This window comes from Rhipicephalus microplus, chromosome 5, assembly GCF_043290135.1.
Source record: "Rhipicephalus microplus isolate Deutch F79 chromosome 5, USDA_Rmic, whole genome shotgun sequence".
NCBI classification, from domain to species: Eukaryota; Metazoa; Arthropoda; class Arachnida; order Ixodida; family Ixodidae; genus Rhipicephalus; species Rhipicephalus microplus.
Genome location: NC_134704.1, coordinates 1344865 through 1359730, shown reverse-complemented (window position 1 = coordinate 1359730; position 14866 = coordinate 1344865). Strand labels below are relative to the sequence as shown.

The 14866-nt window shown below is 45.8% G+C and overlaps 2 protein-coding genes across 7 annotated transcripts in view; one reads left to right on the top strand and one right to left on the bottom strand.

Moving 5' to 3' along the window:
* LOC119174040 (intermembrane lipid transfer protein VPS13A) overlaps window positions 1-14866 on the bottom strand; it is a 1344268-nt gene that overhangs the window by 815987 nt on the left and 513415 nt on the right. The window lies entirely within an intron of this gene.
* On the top strand, window positions 2934-13488 carry LOC119174043 (uncharacterized). The gene has a single exon (XM_075894218.1). The coding sequence runs from the start codon at window positions 11713-11715 to the stop codon at window positions 12706-12708; it is 996 nt and encodes a 331-aa protein (XP_075750333.1). The 5' UTR covers window positions 2934-11712; the 3' UTR covers window positions 12709-13488.

The following is a 14866-nucleotide window of genomic DNA, read 5'->3' as shown; positions in this document are numbered from 1 at the left end:
TTTTCATGTCTCGAAAAGAAAGCCTTTCCTAGTTTCAAAGTATTTCAGCCCGCATTGCAGCATACTAAATTATGCAAAATGAAATAAGCTTTCCAAACATATAGATTGTACAGCAACAAAAAGATTGTGGAATGTATAAAAATGTGAAAAGTGTGCGATTTTTGGCTGCCAGCTTAGAAACTGTGCAATAAAAAAAATACAATATTGGCAAAAGCATTCAAAACATAAAAAATTCAAAATCTATATTATGAAGATAAGCTTAAATATATATGTTTATCATATATTTTTAGATATTAGCCTCGTCCTGATGGTCTAGTGGTTATGGAAATTGACCTGAAGGTCCCAGAATTAAATCCCGGGTCTGCATTTTCAATGAAGGCAATAATGTTTGAGGCCCGTGTACTTCTTAGGAGCACATTAAAGAACCCCAAGTGGACGAAAATTCCGGAGCCCTCCACAATGGCGTCTCTCATAATTATATCGTGGTTTTGGGATGTTAAACCACCGATATTATTATTGTTGTTATAATGATGAATGACCCAATTATAGCATGAAATAAATGTTCTACACAGAGTTTATATTAACATAGAAAAAAGAAATCTGAACCAAGGTACTGCCTTATTTGTCGTACCATGAAGTGAAACATCGTCTGGTTTTTCGTACACTTTTTACACACATATATATTTTGTTACGAGAAGAGTGTTCCAATATAAATAGGTGCCCTCGATGTGAGCAATGTGTGTGTGTGTTTACATATTCCTACGGAATGAGCCGGGCTGTAGTATGTGCCAGGTAGGTAGAAGAGGAGGACGACGTTGTCTGGTGTGGCCTGAAGACTCCAATATATATATATATATATATATATATATATATATAGTCGCGTCAGACACTTAACAAAACAACTAAAACGGGTGTTAAAGTGAGCGGAAAAATGTCAAAATGCACCATAGTTCCATTTCAGAGGGGAGTTCCTTAACTCACACAAAAAAATCTACAGCAGAGGAAAGCAGTCTGGCCATATCTAAGGCCATATCTAAGAGAACTCAGGGTGGACAAGGCTGGCTGTGGCGTTCTGGATAAGATAACCGCGTCCTGCACAACTGCACTGACCATGACACGGCTTCAGCAGCTGCGAAGAACCAACGATGCTGGACGTCCTTGCAGAATTTGAAGGTCGGACGTTGTAGGCGCCGAGTTTTCTGTCGTGGGTGTTGTATTCTTTGTCGTGGCTGAAACAGAAGCATTGCTTTAAGCTTGCGTTTGCGAGAACCGAAGTTGATGATACGATGTCTGTGTACCTGCAATTTGCAAATGGTAACGTTCAGTCTTTTTCGTGGTTTTCTGTGGTAGTATCTCCATTAATAGGATTGTACATGAAGCCTTGATATCTCGTACAGAAGACTTCCTTGACCTTTCCTTCTACGAATATGGCTCAGATGTTGACTTGGTCTTTCCTTTAGTTGGTGTCGTTTCTGACGACCATCCTTAAGCCACAAATCTGGTTGTGATCTCATTTTAGTTCGTCGTTGTGCTTGATGTAACTGCCGTAGTTTCCGGAGTTCTTTTAGTTCTTAGTGGCACTGCTGATGTTGTGGAATCTTACGAGGTGGTACTCTTTTAGTAACACGAGCCTGTTTTTTCTTCATAGTTAACGTGACTAGTAGATAGTTGGTAGTCGTTGGGTTGTAGTGATTCTCGAAGGAAAATGAAGGTGGTGCACTAGAATCGACAGGGAGGTCTTTGGGGGCTCTTGCAACGCCGTTCTTAATAGACGCTTCTGGTACAGGGCAATACTTGAGAGTTGATTCTTTCGAGCCTACTGTGTTCGTTGGACTCTTAGGTGGCTGGGAACTCGATGGCGACACTGACAAACGCTTGATTTGGTCGAATTTTGCTTAGGATTGTTTCTCTGTCTGCGCAACTTTGGAGGTTGACTGTTCTGATGCATGAATATAGACGGTAGACCCTGGGCTGGGCTGAGTATGCTCGGAGCTTCTCCACTCTATTCCGACCATAGTGAATGCATGAGACGCGATGTGGGCCTTGTGAGCGAGCGAAGGGCCAAGCGACGGAAAAGTAGCAGGTGGTCGAATTGCGCGAGACAGAAAGTACTGTGCACAGGGTGGCTCCCTAATGCGAGTGCTACGATGCAATGATGACGTAAAGGTTGGTTTTTGATCGGGCAGTTGCAAAACGCGGTGTGGTGGAGGGTACACTCTTCCTGCAAACAGACCTGGCTGTCTTTCATTGAGAGGGTGCTTTAATTGCTCTTGTTTCAAAGGCCGATTCATTTTTGGTGTCCCAATGCATGAGCAGTGCTTTTGACTGCGGTGACCGAGCGCGGTTATCTGTGGATTGTCAGTTATAAGTGAATCTTCGTTGTAGTCGTCATTGTCTTCTTTAAACCAAATGATCATTTCTTGTTTTATCTTTTCCCATGACTCATCGTTTTGAAATATGTGGGTGAGGTAGAATTTGAAGGCCTCACCGGAGACGTAGTCGATAAAGTTGATGATCATCTCCTGTTCCGACCATGATGCAGCGGTTGCGTGGAGCTCGAACAGGTCGAACCAGTCCTGTACAGGTCCATCGTCCGCTGCTCCGGTGTACTTGGGGATGGGAAGGGCAGTCGATGATTCTGGCATGGTGCTGGTCGCAGTGTGCGGCCATGAGATGATTCCGTAGTCGATGTATGGTCAGGGCGTCTTGTGGAGAACTGCGTCGATGATGTGGCTGGGAGGTCTTCATCCTGTCGACTCGTGTGACGCTATGATGAATGGCAGACGTGGCCTGGCTCATACCCCATGTTTATTCCATTCTGCTTCTTCCTTCTCTGCTTCTACTTCTAACTCCTAACCATCGCTACCTTCTTATATATATATATATATATATATATATATATATATATATATATATATATATATATATATATATATATATATATATATATATCTTGTCTTACGGGGAAGAAAGTATATGCGAAGAATATATTGCGATAAAGCGTAATACGCTGCTACAGTCCATGCACATTCTCTTCAGCACTTTGTCGTCGTCATATTCAGGTATCTACTCAGCCTGTGACATTAACCGGCAGCGACAAAAGCACCATTCCGGTGCGATCAATCCTCGGGGCGTAAATAGTATGGTTTAAGTAGCGATAATTGCACTATATCGGTCGGGACTGAAGCTGTTACTGATGTGATACGAAGTAGACCAATCTCATAGGTCACGCTGGTGACCTTGCATATGACGCCATAAAGGCCAACGTAATGAGACATAAGTTTTTCGCAGAGACCGACACATCGTGATGGTAACCACATCAAGACGAGCGACCCTTGGGTGCCGGTGATTGTAAGCATTTTTTTGGTTAAGCTGCAAGGCACATTAACAATCTTGGGCGACTTGGCGGGCGATGTCAGCACGGGCCAGATCATCACGAACATAGGCAGTCGATGAGGTGGCATCAGAATGGTGTCCATAGGTAAAGGCGGGTCACAACCAAACATTAGAAAAACAGGTGAAAATCCAGCTGTATCATGACGTGAAGAGTTGTATGCAAAAATAACAAAAGGTTAGTGCATGTCCCAATTTTTTAGATGTCCCAATTTTTGGGATATTGGGATGTCTCAAAAGTGCATTTATGGCTTCGGGCTACAAAAAAAAAGGTATGTCGCACAGGCCTAAACAAGAACAGTTTCTTTTTGGGGAGAGCGAAGATATCGAACAGAGCTCCTTAGCCCTGCCACTGAATTGAAGGCCAGCAGCGATTAAACAGCAAGTTTTTCAATATCATCATGCGAATGTTTTGCTGTTATGACTCCTTTGACATTTTTTTTTCTCCCACGTAATGAACCCCCCTTACCTGCCGCTAACTTGTTAAAAAAAAGTGGGCGCATTAAAATAAGGTATTTCTTTGAACCAAAAAGAACAGCATTTGCAAATAAACCTCGATATAACGAATGCGGATATAACAAAATATTGGTTTTAATGTAGTAAAGAAAGAATGGTTTGCAATAGCTATAGTGTTAGAGATTTACCTTTATAACTATTCTTCGGAGACAACGAAGTCAGTTTCGTGTAAGATGCAACTTTGTTATAGCGAGCTGTGAGTGTACAGTAAAACCTTTTTATTTGAAGTCATATGAACAGTGAGAAATCTTCAAATTAAGTGCGTTTTCAAATTAACAAACATACAAAAAGTGGGATGCAATAAATTTGAAATTATTCAAAGTATAATCACGGCTCGCCGTTTGCTGTGCTGGCTAGTTTGCGGCTCCAAGGGTTATGTTTTTCAGCAATACAAGGTCACAGTTTCGCCACAAACAAGGGGGAATGCCAGGCCTCACTGCTGCAATTGCAAACAAGAAAAAAATAAGTGATCAACTGAAATGCGTGCCTACAAAAAATAAAACATATTCATTGCAACACAATAGTGACACCTGCTCCTCGCTGCATCAGCATGTCATGATGCGACCATTTGCCCATTATTTCTAGTAAGATAAAGACTTTATTAATAGACAATGTGACGAAATTCGCACTGTTTTGGCAGAAAACATGACCATTGGAGCTTTAGAACCTAGTTTCTGAAGTAGGTGTAGCAGGCAATAACTCCACCATCAATGCAAGTGCAAAAATTGCTGGCGAAACCAGCACTCGGAAGTTCGCATACATCGCGAATTCCACCAAGCTGTCCTTTATTAATTTTTTTATATTCTCAGAAAGAATGAGTAAATCATGATGCCCCAACGTTGCAAGAAGCATGCAACATGCTGCCCGCGTAACACTCCTGTGTTGCAGCAAAGCACGTTGCAAGAAGCATGCAACATGCTCTTCGCGTAACACTGCTGTGTTGCAGCAAAGCACTAGTTCTCCGCAGGTGTACGTTTCAATTGATTGGAGAGACCTTTTTTTTTACGATTTAATTTTTCGTGCTGGAAGTATGGAGGCTGGGGTACTTCAGCTGCCTCACATTAGTATAGCCACAGTTAAGCTCTTAAGGGCTGTCGTTTCCACGGTTTTGCGGCTAGATTGGGATCAAAAATTGGTACACTGCGCCCAATGTTTTCAAATGAACCATAATGGTGCTGGCCGCCGCTTCAAACATACACTCAAACTTGCATTACAAAATAAGAGTCTACTGAAATACTTTGAATGAAGCGGAATTTCGAAATAACCGAGTTCGAATCAATGAGGTCTCACTGTACCTTCTTGTATTAAAAACAATGTATTGTGCAGGTTAGATGGGTCATGACAAATATGCTCATTTTGTTTATAATATGTTATCTGCACTATATGAATTCAATTTGAAAATATTCGACCAAATCATAATTTATTTCAAATTTACCATTTCTACAAGCCTAGTAATGTAAAACCTATTGAAATATTTGGAGTGGCAGTGTCACTTAGCAGTGATTGCTGAAAGGTTTCAAGCATCCCCATTACTTTAATAAAAGTCCGGGTATGGTGGTACACACATCAGTGAAATGTAGACCTCCTAGAGTCCACTGTGAACTCACTTAGGTACCAGGCAGAGTTCTCACTACACCATAAATGATCCTAATTTTTGTAAAATAGGAAGGCACCTCCTATTTCATTATTCGTTTTTTGGAGAGGCATGGTACACACCCATAAGGAATTATTTAGACTTCGTTGATGCTGTAGCTGACAATAATAAAAAATTATAACTGGGCATTTTTTGTAATAGATTAGAAGCATTCAGTGACCTGCTTGTGTAGCAACATGCATTATGTTATTCTTGATTCCTATCTTACAGTTCTAAAACCTTCTATTACACATACAGTGATCCCACTGGGGACTGCCGATTTGGAGCAATTTTCGGAGCAGTCAAGTTTTAGTTTTGAAGCCCTTTTTGGAGAAACAAAATATTAGTTTCGGAGCACTTCCGAGCAGCAAAATTTCAGTTTTGGAGCATTTTGGAGCAGGTTCTCTTGTTATTAGGAGCACCTTGAAGCAGTAAAATTTTAGTTTTGGAGCAAGTTATCTTACAATTAGGAGCACTTTGGCATAGGCATATATTCATAATGGAACACTTCGAAGAAGAAAGTACCTAAAACACTTTAATATTAAATAGACGCTGACCTAGAACAAAGGATCTTTTTAGAATGAAAAAGGCTTCCAGAACTTTTCTGTCGTTTTTTTCATCATCTCAGGTATATTGATTGGTAAGAAAATATTGGTAATACATTTATTTATAAATTATTTCTGAATTTCGTGCTGAAATCTCTGCACGTGATACCACGAAGTTCAGTGTGTATTTTTTTTTACTTTAGCAACATTCGCTCAAAATAATTTCCTGAGACTTAGTATATTAAGTCTACAGCCATCTCAGAAGTCAGTTTACTTTGTTTTTAGTGCTTAAGAGCAATGTAGGACCTAGTGAAAAAACATTAAAATGTAAAGAGTCATGGCAATTGATGCATTAATGCAACTATGTGAAGCCACCCAAATTTTCTGTTTGCATGTTTTTTTGCTTACCGAGAGAGTTCTCGTGGCAAGCATGGTGATTTTGGAATTATGAAAGCATAATTTACTAATGTTGATTCTCATTTAATCAAATATGCTTAATTCGCACTTTTGGTTATTTAGAACTGATGCTGTGGTTTCATCAAAGCTATGTGTATTCCAATGGGTGCAAATGCACTGTAATTCGAATGCACAAGCACTTGCGACAATGAATTCAAATATACAGTGCTCCGAAAATGCTCTCAGCATCATGCCTAATCCCACAGCGGTGCCTCCGACCCCTCAACGCTGTGCGCAAAGAAGGAAACGAAGAAAAGAAAAGGCTGGGACAGAATAGTTGCTCTCTCTCAAATGCATACCTGTCAACCTGGCAACAGAGAAATTCGTAAAACACCCGAGCGGGAAGGGGGGAAAGGTTGGGTGTTATCGGCTCTTTTTTAAATGTGTAGCTGTGATAGATTCGCGTTTAGCGACAAGCATTATCATGTTTTGCCACGATAAGTCAAATTATTGCGCCAATTATTTGCCAAATTATTATTTTCACCAAATTATTTTCCCCCATATTTGGTGCTAAAAGAAAAAAAAAACAAAAAGTAAACGTCGTGAAAACTAATGGAGGGGAAGGGTCGCAAACACATGCGCAAACATTGGCGCTGCGGTCTCATAATGGCTTGGAGTAGCCCAAGACACGAGGGTAGGGTTTTCTACTAAGGTGAAAGTATAAAAGGGGCGTGATGCTCCCGGTCACAATTTTATGTCATCTAAACAGCTAGCAAAATATATTTCCGTGATAACAACTCCCTTATGTCTTCCTGAAACACACCTCAACGGACAAGGCTGGCTGCCCCGAAAGCGCGGGTCAAAGCTTCGGCTTTGCTCGCTACTAGATTCTTTGGACAGGAATGTCAAAACGCTTCTACGCTTTTTCACGCCTTTACCACCTTTCATCCTACTGCTGCATCAGCCATGTGTCCCCAAAGCTCATAGAACGCTATCGCATTGCCGCGACCACAGATTCATGTGTGCCGGTTTGCGGAAAACGGTAGCTTTTTTTTTTTTCAATCTACGTGCCTTCGTTCTATGCTATCTATGGTTGCAACTGCCGTGGCTTTCTCCATAGAGACTGCAGAAAGCAGCATTGCTTTGACTGGTCGAACATTGGCCACGTGCAAACTTTAGGAGTTCTGTCACTAACGTCGTCGCCATACATGATCGTGTTGAATAACCACGGTTTCGTCCACAGCAGTTATGACAACGACAACCATACACACTGTCTTGCACAGTGCGTGTGGTTGCTGGTCACACACTAACTTCCGAAGCATCAAGCACGCTGCTTTTGATCGATCTTCGTTGAACGGTTTCAGTACTGAAGTTTATATCACTAGCCGCGATCAGAAAAAGTTTTCCGAGCATTCAAATTTTGGCTCAATGGACAGGTGAATTAGGCTGGGGAATTTCACGAATTCATATTTGTAGCGGTTTTGTATCACTGAGACTCTACTGTGTGTTTAGATGAACGCCTCTCAAATTCGTTTAGGTGGTCTCACAAAAAGTCAGGAACAGACTGGCCTGCATTCTTGTCAATGTGGCCAGATCTCACACACACATTTCGATTTTCGGAAGATTTTCATGGCAACCCTACACATGTAAGAATTGGTCGCAATTCGAGAGTCTCTCAGACAATGCGGGAGACTTTGCGAGTATGTGATGATAACACCAATACATATACTTCTCTTCTGGTAGCAGAATATAGCACAACGCCATTTTTGAGGCCTCCGTGACGAGCTATGGCAATGCGCCGTAGCCAATTGCAGATGCCACGCTTTTTTACTAATTTTATTTTTTTACCAGAAATGAAATATTTTTCCTAAATTTCAGGCAAGATTCGTAAAACTGTACGCACGATCGAAATTTGTACATGACTGCTAAAATATCGGAACAGTTGGCAGGTATGGAAATACCAAACTGGGACGCACCTTTGCCACGTTTCTCCCATTTCCATCCCTGCCACGTACAGACCTTTCTCCTTTCAACGCCACGCGCGGATAGAGAGGAAAAGAAAAAGCTGTTGCGGAGTGGTGGTGGTGGTGGTAGTGGTGGTTAGAAAATGAAAAAGGAAGAGAGGCGCCTAATTTCTGCAGCTCGGCAGGGAGCACGGCGCAGCGCCTCGATGGAGTGTTGGCTCTCTCTCAAATGCTAATCTGCAATGCGCCGGTGCTACGCTTCCTCTTTTGCCATCCCTGACACGTAGATACCCTTTTCCTTTCAACGCAGCACGCCAAGAGAGCAAAAAAAAAACTGCCGTGGAGTACTAGTTATCTCTCAAATGGCCATCTGCTTTTCTTCGCATAGAAACGCTCCTCCTTTCTCATCACCTACTGGCCACGCTGCGGCTGCGGTGCAGAGAATAGTAGCGGAGACACAGTCGTCGTCTTCTTAACGCCTAGTATATAGGTGTTATAGGCCTGTTCGCAGGATGGTTAAGGACTCTCTAATTAGACTCGACTGCTGTCTCCGGTAATTAAGACATTGATTATAGTTATTTACATACTGAAGCAATTACAGTGTCTAGCGATTTTATGATTTATGATGTCGTGCCAGGAGCCGCATAAAACTGCCCAGCGAGCCGCATGCGGCCCGCGGACCACAGTTTGCGGAACCCTGAGATGGACGGTTTGGCCCAAGTTGGTGCAATTTCCATCGATTTTATCAAGTTGGCACAGCAAATCTCGTTTGGCGCAGTTAGCACAGAAGTGCGATCCCTGCACATGCTAGCATGATTTCTTCCCCAACATAAAGCCTGCACAGGTTGTGTTTGCCAAGGATTCCAAGTTCCAGCATGGCACTACTGGCACACCAAGAGCTGCGGGGATGAGATGCAGCATGTCTTAGCAACCGCACTCAGGTCTCTCAAGGTCGACGGCCACCTCCTGGCAATCTCGTGTCGGCAGCCTCCAGAACCGGGTGCCTCCTGCTTTTGTTGCAGTTGTGACTTTAAATTCCTTGATCTTCTGAGTTTAGAGCTACACAAAACAGTGTCACTTTATCCTCTTGGTGTTTTCCACCCCGGCTGGGGTCATGTGCCATGAGCCCTTTTACCACCAATCGTGTGCGCGGACAGGGCAGCGCTGCATGCCGTTGGGCACTTTTCCGTGGCTCCGCAAACTATTCCAACTTGCATACACTCGGCACGTGCCTCGTGCCCCTTTACTAACAACATAGGCCCTCTTTCCAAAATTTTTTCTTGAAAAAACTGCGTTTTTCAGGGTTGTGGCCTTCTGCTCTTCTGTTGGTGACATCACTTGTAACATTTTTGGGTACAGCATGAGACTGACAAAGATGAAAAAGTACAAAAGGGACACAACCTGCATACACTCGGCATGTGCCTCGTGCCCCTTTACTCACAACATAGGCCCTCTTTCCAAAATTTTTTCTTAAAAAAACTGCGTTTTTCAGGGTTGTGGCCTTCTGCTCTTCTGTTGGTGACATCACTTGTAACATTTTTGATTACAGCATGAGACTGACAAAGATGAAAAAGTACAAAAGGGACACAGATGAGCCCTGTACCCAACTTCCAATACTATCAATTGTAATAACCAGATGAGCGCTGTGCCCAACTTCCAATACTATCTCTAGCAATAACCCACGCGCAGGCCGAAATATGGCCTTCCATACCCACACACTTTTACTCGCCACACTACCCACTATAAGAAAATTCACTACACCTCAAAGATACATTCTCACTGTTCACATAGTCCACTACCTAGGATGCAATGGTCCATCATCTCTACACTATTTCACAACATCATGAGGACACTACATTAACAGCTTTTCAGGCCGAGTCTTTCACAAAGTGTCTAACGTATTTGTATATTTCAGGTAACTTCTCTGCATAAGCTTTTGGGATCTCTGCTCCCACTTGCATAGTGATATTCTAAAACACCATGCCTACAGCACCCTGGCACCATCACCTATCTAGTTTCAGCTCCATTTTTCTAATGCTTCCGGAATAACAAATCTTTGCTAGATTCAGACACTACTCAATCCTCAATCTCTATACCCTCCTAATGTATTTACTCCCATAGTTTGCACCCTTGCATAATTTTGCATACCCTAATATTTTACCAGCTTTGCTAAAAAAATACTTACTTGCATATTTTTCACACACCCCCCCCCCCCGCCCCGCTCGAGCCGACTCGCCAGCACGCGCACGTAGAGACTTCGGACCTTTTGATGCTTCTGGCGGGTGCACGCCTTGCCAAGCTGACAAGCTGTCAAATGGGGCAAGTTCCTTTTTCCAAGGTAGCTTCTCCCGAACTAGGGTCCCTAGAATACCGTACCTGAACACTCAAACCTCTTGACGGGTATCTGGAACTAATCGAGCGTTTGCCTCCCTTTATCTCTCCATCTCACCCCCCGAGAATGCACGCTCGCGTCTCGACATGGACAACTTTCTGCATGCGAGGCATGTAGAGGGTACTGCCAGTGTTCCTTGTAGCATGTGGCCACAAGGAGGCACTGCTGTCCACCGAGTGTATATATGGGATTTGGGGAGAGGGAATGAAGTTCTCTTGATTTTCCCTTGCCAGCAGTCTGCCTCATTTTTCGGCTTCCGGTCTGAACATGGTGTTAGAGTGGAGTGACGCCAATATTCCGATATGCCTAATGACACGGTATCGAACTTTGCCGAAGCCAAAGTGAACAACGTTTAGGAGGGTGTACCTGGCCTGCCCCCTCCACCAAACTTCATGTTTTCTAACCCCGGAAAATGGCCCACGTAGATTGCAACGTTCCAAGACTACGCCTTGATGGTCGGCCTGCACAATGCCAGCGACGAGGTCCAGGTAAGGACAATTCTTTACTGTATGGAACCGCAAGCCAGATCCATTCTTTCGTCCTTTAGGGTATTGGCACCAGAAACGCTTCCTTTCACATCTGTCAAAGAAAAATTAGATTCGCACTTCGTGCGTTCGGTAAATGAGACATAAGAAAGTCGTCATTGTAGAGGACGCCACCTGTTGCTTCTAGTAACTGAGAGGTGGCGCCCCCACTCTGTATAAAAGGCATCGGTGGGCATTAAACGGGGCTTTTTGCTGTTTGTGAACTACGCATTGTCGGGTCATTCTTCGCGGGCTTCCCGCCCACTTTTGGCTCAGCTAGCAGCGTCCGCGCTACCCGGGCACGTCACTACATGGTGTCAGAAGTGGGATACTGCGACAACCGTGCCACATGCAGGATAACCCAGCCGCCGCCTCCGCCGGGACCGCCAGCTTCACATTGCGAACTCCGCCGCAGTTCACTTTTGACAACCCAGCCCAATGGACGGCGTGGCTTCAACAATTCGAGGATTACTCCTTCGCCTCAGGACTGTCCTCCGCCCCCGAAGAAACCAAGGTACGCACGCTCCTCTACTGTATGGGTCCCCAAGGTCGCGAGGTGCTTTCGTCTCTCATGTCAGACGCCGAGGCCTATCGCTCGTACTCCGGCGTGACAAGTCTTTCGGGATATTTTGTACACCCCGTCAACGAGGTATACGAGTCGAGCAGGTTCCACAAGCGCACGCAAGCGGTAGGCGAGTCAGTCGACGCGTTTTTCACGGCGCTCCGAAATCTCGTGAAGAAGTGCAACTACGCCTCTCGGGAAATCGACGACGAAGGTTTGCTTGACTCTCGCTTGACCGACCAGCTCTGCCGCAATCCAAAGCTTACACTGGACGAGGCGCTCATCCAAGCGCGTCAGTACGAAGATGCTAAAAATGAGAAATTGCGGCGTCAGGGGACAGGCGTTGCACCAGACGCACTGAACATCGACGCCGTTGCGAACAACCAGTACCGAATGGCCGACGCCCCAGCATGCGAAGCTGCCCGAAGTAAAAGTAACGTCTGTCAGCCTCCCGAGTACCCCGCCGGCCCGAAGTCGGCATGCGATTTTTGCGGCCACGCCCCTCATCCGCGATCTGAGTGCAAAGCACGGTGGGCCACATGCAACCAATGTCGCAAGAAGGGCCACTTCGCGGCGGTTTGCCGCTCGAATAATACTAGGCATTTAAGCCAAATCCATATCTGCGCCATGGATGCCTCGCAAACAGAACGCCGGCACGTTGTTGTTCATGTCAACGGACGCCCCCTTCAATTAAAAGTGGATACTGGGGCGGACGTTTCGGTCGTACCTCCGAGCTTCGCCAGGTGCCCAGCAGACCTTGACAAACCGATAATGAACGGTTGATGGGGCCGGGCCGCTGCCGCCTAAGGTTGCTTGGGACGTTTCCTGCTACCCTGTCGTGGCGAGGCCGGTCGGTATGCAAAACGTTGTACGTTGTAGCAGACATTGACTCTCCTCTGCTGGGGTACTCGGCGGTAGTGGACCTGGGAGTCGTCCAGTTTGTTGACACCGTGGAAGATGCGGAAGCTCGGAATAGGCCCCCAACGTCAGACAAGGCCGCAGCTTCGCTGTTCTCAGGCCTTGGCGAGATGCCTGAAGAATACCACATTCGTATCAAGCCGGGAGCGATTCCATTTTCTCTCAGCGTTCCTAGGCGCATCCCTATTCCCCTCGAAGGCGTGGTCAAGAAGGACTTAGATGCCATGGAAAGAGACGGGGTCATCGGGCGAGTCACAGTGCCAACCCCGTGGTGTGCTGTTATTGTGCTGGTACCCAAAGCCGATAGCGAATACAGAATTTGTGTTGACCTCACAAAGTTGAACCAAGTAGTTCTTCGGGAGAGACACCTTATGCCCACAGTGGACCAGGTACTTGGCCGTCTTGGCAATGCTGCGGTCTTCTCGAAACTTGATGCAAAATCGGGGTTTCATCAAGTAAGGTTATCGGAAAGCTGTCAGGAGCTGACTACCTTCATAACACCGTTTGGACGCTACTGCTACCGCCGCCTGCCCTTCGGCATCAGGTCCACTCCCGAAGTATTTCAGCGCCAAATGTCTCGGATTCTAGAGGGCCTGGAAGGGTGTGTGAACATGGTAGATGACATTCTAGTATTCGGCAGGAGCCGGTCCGAGCACGACAGCAGACTCCAAGCAGTCCTTTGCAAGTTAGAACAAGCGGGCATTACGTTGAATGCCTCGAAATGCTCCTTCGGGGTATCTTCCGTCAAGTTCCTTGGTGTAGTGGTGAGCGCCAGTGGCATCTCGGCTGACCCTGACAAGGTATCTGCTATTGTGAACATGAAGCCGCCGACAGATACGCATGGCGTCCGTCGTTTCCTGGGCATGCTGAACCACATTGAAAGATTTTTACCGAACCTGTCTGCCGTCACTACACCGATACGGCTCCTGTTGAACAAGAACGCGGTCTGGACCTGGGACCATGTGCAAGCAACCGCTTTAGAGACATTGAAGGAAATGGTGGCATCTAATGCTTGTATGGCCAGCTACAATCCAGAGCTACCCACCCTTGTGTCGGCAGATGCCAGTTCGTTTGCGCTAGGCGCGGTTCTCTTGCAGGAGCAACAGACGGGAGAGCGACAGGCTGTCGCGTTCGCGTCAAGAGCACTGACTACCGCTTAGCAGCGGTACAGTCAGATTGAGAAAGAAGCGCTTGGTGTCTCTTGGGCTATCGAGAGGTTTGAAGAATTCCTGCGGGGGCTCAGCTTTGTTGTTGAAACCGACCATCAGCCGCTCGTCAGGTTGCTTGGTTCCACCGACCTGGACCTCATGCCCCCTCGCATCTAAAGATTTCGCATAAGGCTCATGCGATATCAGTTCACAGTCAAGTATGTTCCAGGAAAGTATCTGGCCACGGCAGACACCCTCTCTAGGGATCCCGAAGGCTCTTCCACGTCCGAAGAGGACAGCACTGAAATTTTTGTGTCTCTAGTCATGGCAGCCCTTCCTTCAACCCTGGCCGTACGTTTTGAAGACTTCAGGTCTCACCAAACTTCAGACGGCGAGTGCTCAATGCTAAAAGGATACTGCATGAAAGGGTGGCCTCGACGAGACCGTCTGCCGTTCAACATGACGCGTTACTGGGACCACCGGGGAGACTTCACTGTATGCGAGAACATGCTGTTCATGGGCAGACGCCTAGTTGTGCCCGCAGCACTACGCAGAGACATCGTGAACCTGCTGCACGATGGTCACCAAGGCGTCAATCGGTGCTTGGCGGTGGCTCGAGGCTCTGCGTGGTGGCCCGGTTTCAACAGCCAGGTTAAAGCAGCCGTAGAGAACTGCCCAGCATGTGCTTCTATACGCGTTCAACGCTGTGAGCCCATGATTGCGACCGAGACACCATCAGCTCCGTGGGAAAGGGTGGCCATTGACTTGTTTCATTTTGCTAATCAAGAGTTCCTGGTGGTTGTCGACTACCGTTCTCGGTACCCTGAGGTCCTCACACTTCGGTCCACTTCTGCGAAGCCGTTATTTCTGCGATC